Below are 15,258 nucleotides of genomic sequence, written 5' to 3'. Positions count from 1 at the left end.
GGTTAACCTTGGTGTCTTTGCTTGGAGGTCTGTGCGTAGCCGCACAGCCAAATGGAAGCCGAAAAGTATCCCATTACCAGATGGTCAAAATTCTCCAACCAACCTAAATATGAGTATGAGCTGATATTTTGAGATCTTTATCATTTAATTTATGGAATATACATTATGTTTGCATCTCAAATTCTCAAGGATCCTCCTACCAGTGGGATTATAAACCTCTAGAAACAATTTGCCAAAGGAATGTAATTCTCTCTTCTGGCTTCAACAGGACTCAACTTCAACAGGGCAGCACCACATTCTGTTGTGTTCTTTCACAATTTTGTTCTAGCCCTAATCCCTCAAAGTCACTTGGGAGGACATTCCTAGCCCGTTCACGGCTAGGACAACTGAAGCGTAATCCAGGTGCAGACTGACTACTACCATAATGCTATGTTAACAGTATACAGCTTGGCAAGGAAGGCCTGGAGCTGTGACTCCTGAGCAGGAAGGTGTAGATACCAAACCAGTCGGGGAGGTCAGAAGCGCTTGTCCATGGCCTGGGATGGGGGCTGAATTATGAAACAGCTGAAGGCTTTGGAACTTAGATTAACTCACACAGACGTGCAAGGACCACCATGGTCCATGAGGACTGGGTAAAGAAAGGGGCAAGCAGGGTTGTGGAGTGGGTTTAATGGAGGGGCAGGATTGTAGGCGTCCATTTACTGGGGATCCACGAGATTAGTTCGGGACTACTAACAAATGAAGATTCACCCACACAACTCTGAAGCCAAAAGGCAGATCTTGTACCCAGACAGAAAAGGTTCACTTCTCCAGGGACCAAGGAAGCCAAGAGAGCTAATTCAGCCCTGGCCCAGGGTGGAAACAATGCAAGCTAGTCAGAAAGAAGGGCTCCAAGAACCAGAGTAAGAAGGGGGAGAATGGAAGGAGATTAGAACAGAAAACATCTGGAAGAGACCAGCTTTTTTTCAGTTTATATATTAAAGTTTCCTTGCACTGTGATCAAAACAGTTTGTGTAGGTGATTTGACCTCACGGGGGCTGTAATGCAACACTACTGGGGAGGGGAAGGAAACCTCCCTAGGGGACACTGCTCCTGCATTCCTTGGCTGCTGCAGAAAGTTCCTCAAGAAACAGGTAGGAGGTACCTGATCCAGGAGCCTTCCCTGGGAGAGCTATCCTGCACATGTGTGTCACGGCTCATTCACATTACACAATTCAGACCTGGCAAATGTGTGCCTAAGCAGGAAAAGAGCTTGGCTAAAAACTTACATATTCAAACCGGTCCTTGCAGAGCTGAACCATCAGATGCAGAAATACCAGTCCAGCAAACCAGAGGCACCACATGACCACTTCTTCCACTGTCTGGACATTCAGCACACCAAAAATGAAAATGAACTTGTAGAAAATGAAATTCCAAAACTTGTCTTTGAGGTGCTAAAAAGAAAAATATTTATAAAGGTGATTACCATTATACCTAACCCATTCAAGGAGAAGGTAACATAACAAAAGCTGGCTTCTAAGGAGAAAATAGTCTATTCTCAGCTTTCTAACACTTGTCCACAAGAAAATATCCATAGAAGGCAAAGAAAAAATGAGCCCTCTGAAGAATAAAGGGAAGCCACCTAGAAAGTAATCTATAGATTTAGGATTGACTTCCTTAGTTATGAAATTTTAGCCATTAAAAGGGGAGTGATATTAGTTTAGTACCTTATGTATTAATAATACATATACTTCTAACACAAAATAAAAAAGAATGGTGAGAGCTACAAGTATCATTTTTAATACTTCTACTCTCTAGATTTTTAAAACAAACAAAAGAAAAAGACTGGACATTCTTCTTCCATTTTTTTTTTCAAACATCCTTCAGATTCAAAAATAACATATGCTCATTTGCCAGCCATAATCAATAATGCATGAAAAAGTACAAAGAAAATTAAAACAAAAATGATGCCTTAACATTTTTATGCATTTTTCTTCCTAAATGTAAAACATTGATTTTGTATACTTTTATTTCACTTACATTGTGAGAACCTTACCAGTGCCAATGAATACTGTCTGAATAAGACCACTTTAGTGGTTACACATGGACACCGAAATGTTTTTTTCACCATTCAGAAAATGTTACAATGATTATCTTTGTACAAGTTTCTATTTTTTCAGCATTACAGAATCAAAGCTTACGGATATTGTTATGGTTTCTAATAAGTAACATCCATCTGATTTCCAAAGAAGTTATATAAATGTACACTCCCACAGAAGTATATCTGCTTCACTGTACTCTTTCTTACACTGAGGATGTCCAGTTTTAAAAATCTTTACTATCCTGAAAAAAAGGGCAATGAGGGGCGTCTAGCCAACAGATATTAAAAGATACCTCAAGCCATCTGTGGGAGTGGTGGCAACTGAGTGCAGAGGATAAGGATGAAAATATGGCTCCTAAGTATATTTTTATGTATAGTTTTGAACCATGTGAATGTTTCACAAATTCAAAAACTTAGAAAGAAAAGCAAAATTGAATAAAAACAGAAATAATTGAACCTACATGTGGAACATATTGATAATGTGACTATTTAAAGATAAGAGTTATTTTGAGAACTTTAAAACACTGTACTCTGACTGTACACCCTTTGTTCAGAGAACAAAATGAACTAGGAATCCTTGGTGAATGTCTGTTTCCAGATCTGGGGCAGGAAAGCATGAAGTGAACCTAGAACATTTTGTGTCCTGGTTCTGAACCTTCACTCCACCATCTATCTGCTGTGTGGCTTTGGGCAAGTTACTTACAATCCCCAGGCTTTGGTTTCCCCATCTATAAGATGGGTCTTATAACAACAGCGTATATCTCATAAAATAGCTGGGGTAACTCAGTAAGTTAATATATGTACGGTGCTTAGATAAGTGCCATAGTAGGCATTAAGTGCATTTAAAAAATTCTTTGTTCTACACTGCCACTTAACTGTTGAATATTTGTCCAATTTTAGGTACTCAATGTCTTTGCCTCTAGCATTACTCTATTTCTTCAAGTTTAAGCACCCAGAGAGTAAACCCATGTCAATTCTGTAGCATTCTAACCCAAAACGGTGCTTAAGGGCTTCCCTGGTGATGCAGTGGTTGAGAGTCCACCTGCCAATGCAGGAGACACGGGTTCGTGCCCCAGTCCGGGAAGATCCCATGTGCCGCGGAGCGGCTGGGCCCGTGAGCCGTGGCCGCTGAGCCTGTGCGTCCGGAGCCTGTGCTCCACAACGGGAGAGGCCACAACAGTGAGAGGCCCGCGTACCGCCAAAAAAAAAAAAAAAAAACGGCACTTAATAAATGCTACTGGATGACACTGGTCAAAAAACTGCCATCACTGAACAACATGAAAGACGTGATCTATACTGAAAAAACTGAAAGTAGAGTTGAGTGACAATGTGCCCATTATGATTACCTCCAGGTATTTGAAAAATCTCTATAATACTCCAAGGTTATGTTTTCTGTAAATTTTGAACTGATATTTAACATTTTAGGAAAAAGAAAGCAGTATGTAAGGCCCACTGGTGCCAGATCAATCCACCAGCAATTAGGTTGCTTGCCTGGCCTGACCAATTTCTGGCCCACAAGTCAAAAGTTTTTCTTGAAAACGAAAGAAGCATCAAAAAAAAAGCTTCTGTATCCTACCAAAAAACCCTCTACGTTCTACTGATCCCATCTGGGAGACCTCTGGAGTCGATATTTTGGAGAAAGTACTAAATACTCACTAATGAAAAATTTCTGGGAAAACAAAGAGTCCTGCCCTTAATAGCATCCAAGGGCTCAATCACACAGTAAATGCATTTCAACTCTAAACTAGGACCTCAGCTGATTTAATAACAAGAGATTTGGGTTGAAAAGGATACGTAAGGGGTGAGGCCACTGTTGTACTTTTAATGTAGTAGGTTCCTGTGTCTTACCACTGGGATAAGATAAAGTACAATATAGTTCTGTTTCTATGTTATTGTTTTAAAGGCCAGTTCTAAATTCTTACTTTAAAACACACTATTCTACACTCCATCCACTAAAATCCTTGGGGAACTGCCAATCTGTACAGTATGCTTGTGACATTAATTCTTTAATGAAAGCACCTCCTGCTCATACATGCATTCTGAGAGTAATGTTCAAATGTCAGACTATCTCACCTGAACGCTGCTTGTAGAATGATGAATCTTAATACACTTTTCCAAAGGGAAAACACAAAATCTCTCGGTAAATTCCTTTGGAAAAGAACCCATATTCTAAAGAATGATATATACAATTACTCAAACTAAAACAAGTCTGAGATTCTTTTAAAACTACTTCATAAAATTCATGAGGAAATAGCTATAAAGAACAATATTGGGACAACTTGGATACATTAAATATGGATTGTGGGCTATATAAAGTATTTCATCAATGCTGAATTTCCTGATTTTGATCACTGTGCTATGGTTACATAAGAAAATGTCCTTGCTCTTAGGAAACACATATTAAAGCACTTGAGGTTAAAGGGGTATGATGTCCCCAGTTTACTCTCAAAAGGATCACAAAAAATATGTATATATAAATAAAAGGCAACTGTTAGAGTAAATGGGGAAAAATGTTAATAACTCTGAATCCGGATGAAGTCTATATAGGAGTTCTTCATATTATTTGTACAACTCTTCTGTAAGTTTGAAATTATACCAAAATTTTTTTTCTTTAATCTGGTCACAAGAATGCATCCTTGCTATCTGGACTTACCTGTCTTTCGCTCACTCGAAGAGGGCCAAACACAATACACTGGATTAGCTTAGCCACCAACATCAAAACACAGCAAGCAGTATTTACTAGAACCTGTACACAAACCAAAGAAAGGAAGTTTATTTCCAGTTGAAAAATAAAAGCAGCTCTAAAAATTTTATATTAGGAATTCAGCCAACATTTCTAATAACTGAGACTTTCCAGTTTTCTACCAGTACAAGATAAGTAATATTTGAAGGGGCACATTTTTATGGGTGGCAGGGTACGGATGAGGAGTGGGGAGGAAGGTACCAACTCAGCAGTTAATTCACAGAGCCCTGTCCCAACATGTACCCCCCAGAAGGCCATCTTCCCCTTCAGTCTTAACTGAATTGTGTGTAAACTTTGTACTGTATGCACCTTAAAAAACCATAAGTGTCTCCTAGGTACATCATTTCCTACATTAAGATTTTGACAGCCTAGAAGAAAACTTTTCCAGAAAATGCAGTTATCGTGAACAGTGAAGTCCAGCACCCAAACATCCTGCCCTGCCCTGTCAGAAAAATAGGACACGTGGAGAAGAGTGTGGATGGTCATAAAAAATTCACAAGATCATGAAGAACTGAGAATCAAAAACATACACATTTTCAAATGTATTGCAATGGGACAAAAGATATCTGTGGTTGGTGTTGGCCTTAAAGTAAAGGTTCTGGGGCATTCGAGGGGAGTGGAATCAAGAAAGCAGGAAGAGCTGAGAACTGAAAGGCAACCATGAAACAGCAATGACAATCCAAAGCCTTCTTCACCAGCAAGTGGAAAACTTTCTTGGTAATTAAGAGAGGGATCGCCTTACACCTAAACAACAAATGTAATGCTTACAAAATGAAAACGTGGGCCGCCCCTGACTCAAAGGCTAGTGTGGCACATCACATTACTGATGTTCAAATGATTTCTAAAACCACAGAACCTGAAAAAGCCAGAAGGACCTTGATGAAGACGGTAAAGAGGACTTTTATTAAGAGCAAATGAAAACAAACACCAACAACGTAAAGGCTGCTTCAATCTTTGATTCACTAAGTTTACAGGAAGGTGGCCATATTCCTCTTTCCAGGTCATTCTTCCATCTACTTTTAAAAGAAGCAAATGATATTTTAAGAATAAGTAAATAAAAGGAAGGTGACGGAAGAGAGTAAGATAAGAAAGCAAACTCCCTAAGATCTCTTCAGGTTCCCCTTAGTGCTTCACACCATCCAGCCCTGTGGTAGCCCTGACACATTACATACAATGAATGGTAGCCCTGATTCATTAAATTATGTTTAGTTACATTCTGCCTGTCTAATGGGGCAAGGAAGTATGTGATGTATTTTCAAAGAACTGAAACAAAAATAGTGCTGAAAAATGAAACTCTTCTGGTAATTAAATCCTTCAAATAGCCAGGAAAAAACCCAAATTAGTTATCCAAAACATCCCACCTCCCTAACATGACTCCCTGTGGAGGAGCCCTCTTCAAAACATTCCAACAAATAGTGTAGAATACTAAATTTTAAGGAGATGAAATAGACGTTTAAAAGGCTAATCTTCATTGTGCTCTAAACCAGTTAATGGGAACCCCAATCATGTTAATTAAGAAAAAATGTCATAAGACAAAACTACAGCCCCGATCCTTCATGCCATATCCCCCAGCTGAAGAGGATTTTTAAAATCAGCCAAACATTCCAAGCCTAATTACAAAGCAGTTTTTTAAAATTCTTCCTGTTTTTGCAGGTAGGCTTACAAAGTAAAGAAATAAATTCAACACATTTAGCACCTACTTGCTCAAGGCATGTAGGACATTAAGAGAAATGAGGGTGATCTGGACCCTGCACTCAAAGAACTTTTAGGATCTACAAGACACAGAACTTGGTAAGCATCTAACAGACCAAGCCAGCTGCTGTGAGAACAACAGAGGAGAAATCAAATTTAGGGTTGCTTAATCATTTCTCTACCTTAAACAGCATTCTCATACACCTTGGGTTACAAAATAAGAAATAAAGTATTACTTCTCAGGTAAAACTTTTCTTAAGTTTTTCTAAGTTCAAAAATGAGGTATAGGGCTTCCCTGGCAGCGCAGTGGTTGAGAGTCCGCCTGCCGATGCAGGCGACACGGGTTTGTGCCCCGGTCCAGGAAGATCAGCTGGGCCCGTGAGCCATGGCCACTGAGCCTGCGCATCCAGAGCCTGTGCTCCGCAACGGGAGAGGCCACAACAGTGAGGCCCGCGTACCGCAAGAAAAAAAAAAAGGAGGTATAAAAATTTTGTATCTTTGATTTACCAAAAAAAAAAACAAGTGGAAGTCCCTCATAATTCCATCACCAGTAGATAAACATTTCCTATTGTAATATAAATGGAAGATTTAAAAATCAGCACAGCTAAGAATGGAAAAAGAGATTGAGAAAGTAAACTGATATGAGAAAGGGATTTTATGTAAAAGGAAAGAGATAACCTTTTGTGAACTTTATGAAAGTGAAAGCTATACAGGATAGGAAGCAACTAAATTATTTTAAGATCATGAATGAAGTGTTTTTAAAAACATCTCAATAATTATTAACTATTCTATTCTACTTACAGAAAAATGTCTTAATTTCACAAATATCATCATTCCAATAAATTCTCAATTTTAAAATTGACAAAGGCTTGAAAAATTGCAGATACAGAAAGAAACATAATTACCATTCCTCATTTAAAAGCAAATCCCAGGATTACCATATACACGTTACTATATATAAAATAGATAATCAATAAGGACCTATTGTATAGCACAGGGAACTCTACTCAATATTCTGTAATAACCTATATGGGAAAAGAATCTGAAAAAGAATGGCTATATGTATATGTATAACTGAATCACTTAGCCATACACATGAAACTAACACAACACTGTAAATCAACTATACTCCATTATAAAATAAAAATTAAAATAAATTTCCAAATCAGATCCCACTAGGTCATCAGTGATATCCTTACAGAAACAACACTTCAGTCCATATTTAAACCAACGGAATTGGGACAAACTTTCTCACCTCACTTTATCCTTGCAGACCACAGTAAAAGTACTAACCTCATTCTGCTGTACACAGCTAACTAATCTTTCTTTGTGAGCAGAATCCAAACTTAAATGTAAGTAAATCTAAGTACAAGGGGTTCACTGGAGCACTGTTTATAATAGCAGAAAAATGAAAACCAATTAAATGTCCATCAGTGAGGTTAGTTCAATAAACCGTAAAACAGCCATTCAACAGAATACAATGAAGCCAGGAAAACTAAGTCAGCAGTTCTGCATTTACTAGCATTATACAGAACCTTCAAGATAACTTGCTCACTGAAAAAAAAGCAAAGTGTAGAAATGTGATTACTACGCTACCTTCTGTGTATGAAAAAGAAAGAATATATATACATACCATATATATTTGTATAATATGTAGATGTGAACTGTGTCGACTTGATCAATCTGGGTATTTCTTAGTCTTCTACTTAACACCAGCACTAACTATCCCCTCCCCCCCCAAACACACCTTTTATCAGTCTCCTCCTTTAAGGACAACTGGAATGTTACTTTTCTGTAGGCTCCCAGTGACAAGTATAAAATGCCAGTAATGCAAACTCCCCCCTATTATACTGATGCTTGTGCTCCTCTTTGCACAACATTAGGGAAATAAATGAGATTACGTATACAAAGCATGCAGCATACATCTAGCGAGCAATCAAATAGCAATCTCCTTCCCCCCCCACTATAAAGATTTTTCCTATATTTTTAAGTTGTTTATCTAGGTTTATATCCTATTATTTACAAGTTTAGTCTTTTTCTTCAGCTGCCCCAACATTTCTGGAGCTAACATTTTTCTCTAATCATCTTTGGAATATTCATCTCATAAAGACTCAAACCGAGTAAATTACTTTCAGTTCTCAAGTTGTATAATTATGTGAAGATGGGCTCTTTGAAGCAGGAGTCAGAAACTTTTTCTCTAATGGGCTATCAGACAGTAAATATTTTTAGACTCTGTAGGCCACATGCTCTCAGTCACATATTCTTCCTTTCGGAAAAAAAAAAAAACTTTAAAAATGTAAAAAACATTATTAGCTAATAGGCCAAATTGGCAACACGGTTTGCCAATCCCTGCTCTCAACGGTCAGTTCACTTTTATCCATTTTCGTTTTTGGTGACTTTTTCCCTTGACACTTCTTAAACGACTTCATTTGCATATAATTAAGTCATCAGAACCTTAAAACTTGTTTCATATGTCTATTTCTCCATTTTACCATGGCCAGCTCTTACAGTTTTAAAAGCAAATACATAAAAAAGAAAAAGAAAAAACCAGAACTGAAAAATAACCAGGAGAAAGTAATGAAACTAATGAGTAAGATTAATTGAAGTTGAAAAGCCAAAAACACCTGAACAATTCAAAACAATGATGGAAACTGATCAGGAGGTACTTTAATGGAAGTGACATCTGAACAATGTAAAATTACCCCAGAAATGAGTAACAAAATAAAACCTAATCTGGAATGAAAGTTCTAGAAAGACATGAAGAAACAAATAATCATGACAAACCTGGGTATTTGTTAGTGCAACAACCCTGGGAACCTCCCCTCACACCTGTTCTCAATGTCAGTGCCAGAAGGCCACCTGGAGAACTTCCTTTGGGGACTGGAGTCTTAGGTCACTACATCTCCTGGCCTCTTCCCTGTCTACATAAATCCACCTTCCCCACTGCAGTTATAGGTCTGCCCCTGAAAAGATCATCTCATCATGACAGCCCCTCCTCCCCTTCACTCCCACTTAAACCCTCTGGCCCATGAAATAATGTTCACACTCCTTAACAGAGCAGGCAAGGTTTACAACATCTGACCTTCACCCCATACCCCATCCTCTCCCTCATCAGTTTCTCAACCATTAACATGCCTAAAATCACCTAGGACATTAATCAAAATGAAGACATTATATCAGTATCTATATTCATCTAAACTGTGCCCTACAAAGATAAGTTTTAGAGATTCCAATATGCAAAATAATAGCTAGCAGGATTTGCAAACTGGCAGAAAGATCAATTGATTGTTTCGTCTTGCCTTTTTTATTTTTTAATATTTATTTGGTTGCACCGGGTCCTTGTTGCAGCAGGCGGGCGCCTTAGTTGGGCTCCTTAGTTGTGGCAGGTGAACTCTTAGTTGTGGCACACATATGGGATCTAGTTTCCCGACCAGGGATCGAACCCGGGCCCCCTGCACTGGGAGCGAGGAGTCTTATCCACTGCGTCACTAGGGAAGTCCTTTGTTTGGTTTTTAAAAAATTGAATCTGAGTGTCCTTGGGCAGGGCAAGAAAGGATCCATTCTGACAAAGGCCCCGCCATATACTCACCTAATAATGCGATCTGTCAGGCCTCAGAGGAAGGCATCTGAGATTTTGACTCCCACTAGCCTACTAAAGCAGAAACTTAAGTAATGAGTGATGAGGAAAACTGACAATGCATACATGGAGGGTCTGAGGAACCAAGGAAGACCAAGATAAGTGTGAAAACTACAAAGGAAAGATGGAAGAAAAACAGCAAGATCAACTGAGAAAGGAAAAAAATCATCAGCAGATAGGAAGAAATTACAAACTCGCATGAGGCAAGACCTCTGTTGAAAAAGCTGGGAAGAAAAGGAAATTTTCTTAAAAGTAATAATTTTCACAGAAAATCAACAGGCTTTATGTAATGTTTTATGAAGAGATGTTAACCTTGGAATTTGAACATGAGTTTTGTAAAAAGAAACTCTGGGGAGGGGTAGAGAGATCATTAAACAATACTAGTAGTTGTTAAATACTATAGCCGTTCCATTTCAAAGGCTTATTTGTATCATATACTTAAATATATATATATATAAAAGACTACATTATATTCTCAACATTTGGCAAAATCACTCTCCACATCAGTTTACCTGCCAACTGAAATGCAAAAATAGATTTTTTAAATCTGTAATAGAAATTAGAAATGTGTAATAGAAATTAAACAAGAGACGTGTGGCTGAGTTCTTTCTCTTCTCCCTTCTTCTGTACTGTAAGGTTCAGCTTTACACAGCAGTGGAGGAATGGAACTTCACCCTTCACTGCCTTCTACTCACCTCTTCATCAGAAGGACCAAGAGACTTGACCCACACCTACAATTCATAAATCCCACTGCTTCCTGATGAAGCACAGTGGGATTAATTATAACAAATGAGTTGTGTATCATTCTGTATACTTGGAATATTAATCCCAGTCACTTACAGCCGGCTCTCACCCCAAAACGGGAATTTACAGGAGAAGACAAGACTCTGGACCCAAGACACCACAGCAAATCCAAGGGACAGACTTCAGTCCTGGAACAACTTTTCTGATCGCCGTGGGGTTTCCGTGAGGCATTCAAAGGCTAAGGTATAAGCCAAGCTCTTAAGCCAAAATACTGTTGACCTACCCGCCTGAAATTATCTGTTCTAATAAGTGAAACCAGCATTTATGCCTTGTAAATGCTGCTTATCTTACACTGGCAGACAAACTGGAAACCGTGTTTTAAAATGGATCACTAAAAGGAAAAATCCTGAGTTCAAATGGAGAGACACCTCTTGACTCCGAATGTTTTGGCTGCCTTCAGACATCAAAGGAAACTTTCATGAATCACCAGGTAAAAGCAGCAGGAAAGGAAGCACAGTTTGTGTGTTTGTTCTACCCAAACAGGACAATCACATAATAAATAGAAAAAAAAAAAAGGCCTCTCCAAACAGGAATGTCCGAACACACCCAGATGCCTAAAATTCTCCTATTCTCAACATCCGAATTGTCTCTTCCCTCTCTTCGTGGGAAACCTGTTAACATTTCCGGGTCTGACAGAGTCCGAAAAGCCTTCCAACTTCCCTCCACAGTTTAATAAAATAGCCGGGGTAATTGACTGGCCGGTCCCAGCCAGGTCAAGCCGCTCTTTGAGGGCTCCTTGTTTCCTTCCCGGTGGTCCCTCAGAACCCCAACTCTGCTCCGCCATCGTTTACTTCTCCCCCCAACCCACCCCAGCACCTCCCCACTACACCCCGGCCCTGACCCTCCCAGGCAGGCCGCGTCCCCTCGCGCCCCGCCCCCTGCGCCTCCCCAACCGGGTCCCAAAGTCCCTTCCTCAGGCCCTCAAAGGCGACCCTGCCCTCGGGACCCGCCCCTCCTCACGACCCCAAAGCCACCCCACCCCAACCCCTCACCGGGTCCTTCAGTGGCGCGCACGCGGGCGGGGCCCCGCCCCCCGGGCCTCGCACTCCGGGGTCCCGGGGGGAGGGGACCCCGGCCCCAGCCACGCCCCCCACAGATAATGGGTGACATGGCGGTCCCCACAATCCCCCGCCCGGCTCCTCTCCGCTCCTCCTCGGCGGGCCCGGCAGCCTCGCTCACCCACACGAATAGGCTGTCCGAGAGCAGGTACTGGGCCACGTCGCGGGCACGGGGTCCTCCGGTGCTCGGCCGGACGAGCGCGGCCGGGTCTGGCTGCACCGGAGCCGTTACCGGCTCCGCCTCGGCGGGCCCTGGCCCGGGCCTGGCCTCGGGCTGGTTGAGAGCGCGGTAGGCGCTGACGATGGTGCCGAGCAGGGCCAGGCCGCTGAGGCCCGTGTAGGTGCGGAGGCTGGGCCAGGGGAAGCGCTCGAGGAAGAGCAGCGGCATGGCGGCAGCGGCGGCTTCCAGCCCCCAGGCCTCCCCGCGCTGCGGCCGGGCCACGACGGCCTCGCGAACGGCGCCCACGGGCTCTGGCGTCGCCGTTGCCGTCGCCGCTGCCGCCGCCTCCTCGCCGGGCCGGGCCGGGCCGCTCCAGGCCGCTCGCGCCGCTCCGCCCCGCGCCGCTCCCGCTGCTGCCCCTGCCGGCGCGGAAGAGCCTTGGCTGGCTAGGGGCGGGCCGCCGCCCCCAGCAGGGTGCGGGCGGGACGGGCGCGGGGGCGCGGCCTCCGTCCCCCGCCCCTATCGGTCGCACCGCCGCCTGGCTGACGAAGGCCACGGCCGCAGGCCCTGGGGCCCAGAACCCAGCATTATTCTCCGCCGAAACCCCAGCTCGGTCTGGCCCGCGGACGCACGGGGCACCCGACCGGGGCCGAGCCCAAGCGTCACTCAGGCCCGACGGCGCTGACAAGCGGTCGAGCCCTGGCCGCGTGGCCGATCCGCGGGACTCGGGGACCCCCACCACCGGGCGTCCGGCCACTTGTCCCTTCCCTTGCTTCCTTAAACGCCCCCTTAAGCAGGTTACGCCGGAGCACCCCCTGCGGGCCTAGGAGCTTCCTAGGTGGCTGAAAGAGGAGATGGTGCTTAGGGAATAATAGAGGCCCTGACCCCATAGAAAGAAAATTAACCAACGGTCTTAAATTCCTCGCAAATAGTTTCTGCTGTTTACTCCTAACCTCCAGCAGAGTCTAAAACGAATCTGATTAAGCAGGAAATAAAAATGTGTTCCCTCATACAGCAGGTAGGAATGTAAAATGGTGCAACTATTTTGGAAAGTGGTCTGTCAGCTCCTCAAAAAGTTTAAACCTAAGAGTGACCATTTGACCTTGCAATTCCACTCCTAGGTAAATAACCAAGAGAAATGAAAACACACCACCACACAAAATGTGCACACAAATGTCAATAGCAACGTTATTCTTAATAGCCAAAGGTAGAAACAACCCTAATGTCCCTCAAGCGATGAATGGATACCTAAGTTATCCCCTACAATGGAATAGTATTCAGGCATGAAAATGAATGAAGTACTGATACATGCTGCAACATGGACAAACCTTGACAACATGCTAAGTGACAGCAGCCACACAAATGCCACATAGCGTGATTCCATTTATTCGAAATGTCCAGCACAAGCAAAAACATAGGTAGACAGAGAAAGTAGATTATTTGGTTGCTTAGGGAGATGAGGGAACTGAAGTATAAAAGCTAAACATGGATTTCTTTTTGAGGTGATGAAAGTGTTCTAAAATTGTGGTGACTGTGGCACAACTCTGAATATACTAAAAATCTTTAATTGTATATATGGTGAAATATGTAAAGTATAGCTCAATAAGGCTGTTAAAAAAAGAAAGAAAGAAAGAAAAGCACTACCAAAGAAAAGTGCTATCTTGGAGGTCTTATTCCTCATTGTATCCCCAAGGCCTGTACTAGTGCCTGATGCAGAGTAGGTATTCAGCAAATATTTGTTGAATCTTACAAACTTTCAAAAGAAAAGGACTAAAATATATTCAAGGTCTCTTTCATACCTAATATTCTAATTCTAAAAGTTTGTTAGAAAACAAAAGATCGCTCAGCTCAACGTAATTACTATCCAATTTGTAATTTTTAGAAACATCCTATTAAAGGGCCTGTGATGAACACAACAGTTTGGCTTTTACTGGGGAGGGAGGATGAGCGTACACACACACACACTTTTATATGAGATCTATATGATTATACTTTCAGTTCCCTTTGGTTCTCTACCTGCAGACATTTGATTAAAATGCTAAACTTTCAACTTTATTGGTAAATTAAGTTTTATATGGAAAAAAAGGATAGTGATTTTCCACAAGTAACTGTTCTACTTTATCCAAGCCCCCATAAATTTTAAACCACACTATCCAACTATCCAAATTCAATCCAAGCCACAATAGTCATAAAATATCATATACCAGACTTGTCCTGTCACCATAAGAGGCTACTGTTAATAAATCTGTCCTTATTAAGGTACAGTATTCCACCATCTTGAATTCAAAGTGTTATACTCTGAGTTATATTTTGAGAGAACCACTACTTTCTAAGTGTTAAAACTTCAGGCAACCTGTTTCCTGGAATGACTTTGTGTTTAATAGCAACTTTTAACATTTGATTCTGACTACATAAAAACTATAGTCTAAATATTATACTTTTAGAAGCTTGTAATTTCTGAAGATTCAATATGAGAATAGGTGACATTAACCTAACTATATAAGGTTATTTTTTATTTGCATTTTAAAAGATCTTAAAGGTTTGCATCTGGACATCTCACTGGGATAATTAGTATTTGTTCTGCCAACATTTTGTCCTCACCCATTCCAAGAAGGTAGCCAGGCTTTTGCACATCCTTCCCTCAAGGATTTTTTCTTCAAGGACAGAACCCACCTTCTAAAGTCAACCAATGCTCCTGGTTCTTTGTACTGCATCCTACATCATGATAGGAGTGGGAAAGGAGACCAGACTCAGGGAGATGACTACTAGTGTGGCCAGGAAGGCTGGACCATAGGCATAGGGGCCACCTGCATCATTTGCATCCTAAGGCCCAAGTGTGGCAGGGAGGCAATGGATCCAGACTTAAGAAGCTAGTTCAGCTTGGACAAATATCCATGGAGTCCATGATGGAAGCTAGAGGTCTCCCCACCCCCACCTTCATTTCAGAGTACCATTTATGCTTTCTGGATTCGTATGACTTTGGGTAGGTCCCCTATTCCCAATAATGACTGAGACTGAATTCCCTGCCATTTTGTGAGACGGGGGCTCTGATTTGGTTTGATTTAAAGGAAATAAATATAACAT

General features: G+C 41.7%; 1 protein-coding gene across 1 annotated transcript in view; it reads right to left on the bottom strand.

The window, feature by feature from the left end:
* Nucleotides 1–12,592, bottom strand: part of AMFR (autocrine motility factor receptor) — a 40,840-nt gene extending 28,248 nt beyond the window's left edge. The window contains exons 1-3 of the mRNA XM_060000302.1: nucleotides 12,136–12,592; nucleotides 4,734–4,826; nucleotides 1,269–1,433 (exon numbers count right to left, since the gene is read on the bottom strand). Coding sequence (XP_059856285.1) covers nucleotides 1,269–1,433; nucleotides 4,734–4,826; nucleotides 12,136–12,402 — 525 coding nt within the window. The 5' untranslated portion in view covers nucleotides 12,403–12,592. The remainder of the gene's footprint in view (nucleotides 1–1,268; nucleotides 1,434–4,733; nucleotides 4,827–12,135) is intronic.
* Between the last annotated feature and the right edge of the window lie 2,666 nt (nucleotides 12,593–15,258).

Source organism: Delphinus delphis, chromosome 20 (assembly GCF_949987515.2).
Source record: "Delphinus delphis chromosome 20, mDelDel1.2, whole genome shotgun sequence".
Lineage (NCBI taxonomy): Eukaryota > Metazoa > Chordata > Mammalia > Artiodactyla > Delphinidae > Delphinus > Delphinus delphis.
This window is presented reverse-complemented; position numbering and strand designations above follow the sequence as displayed.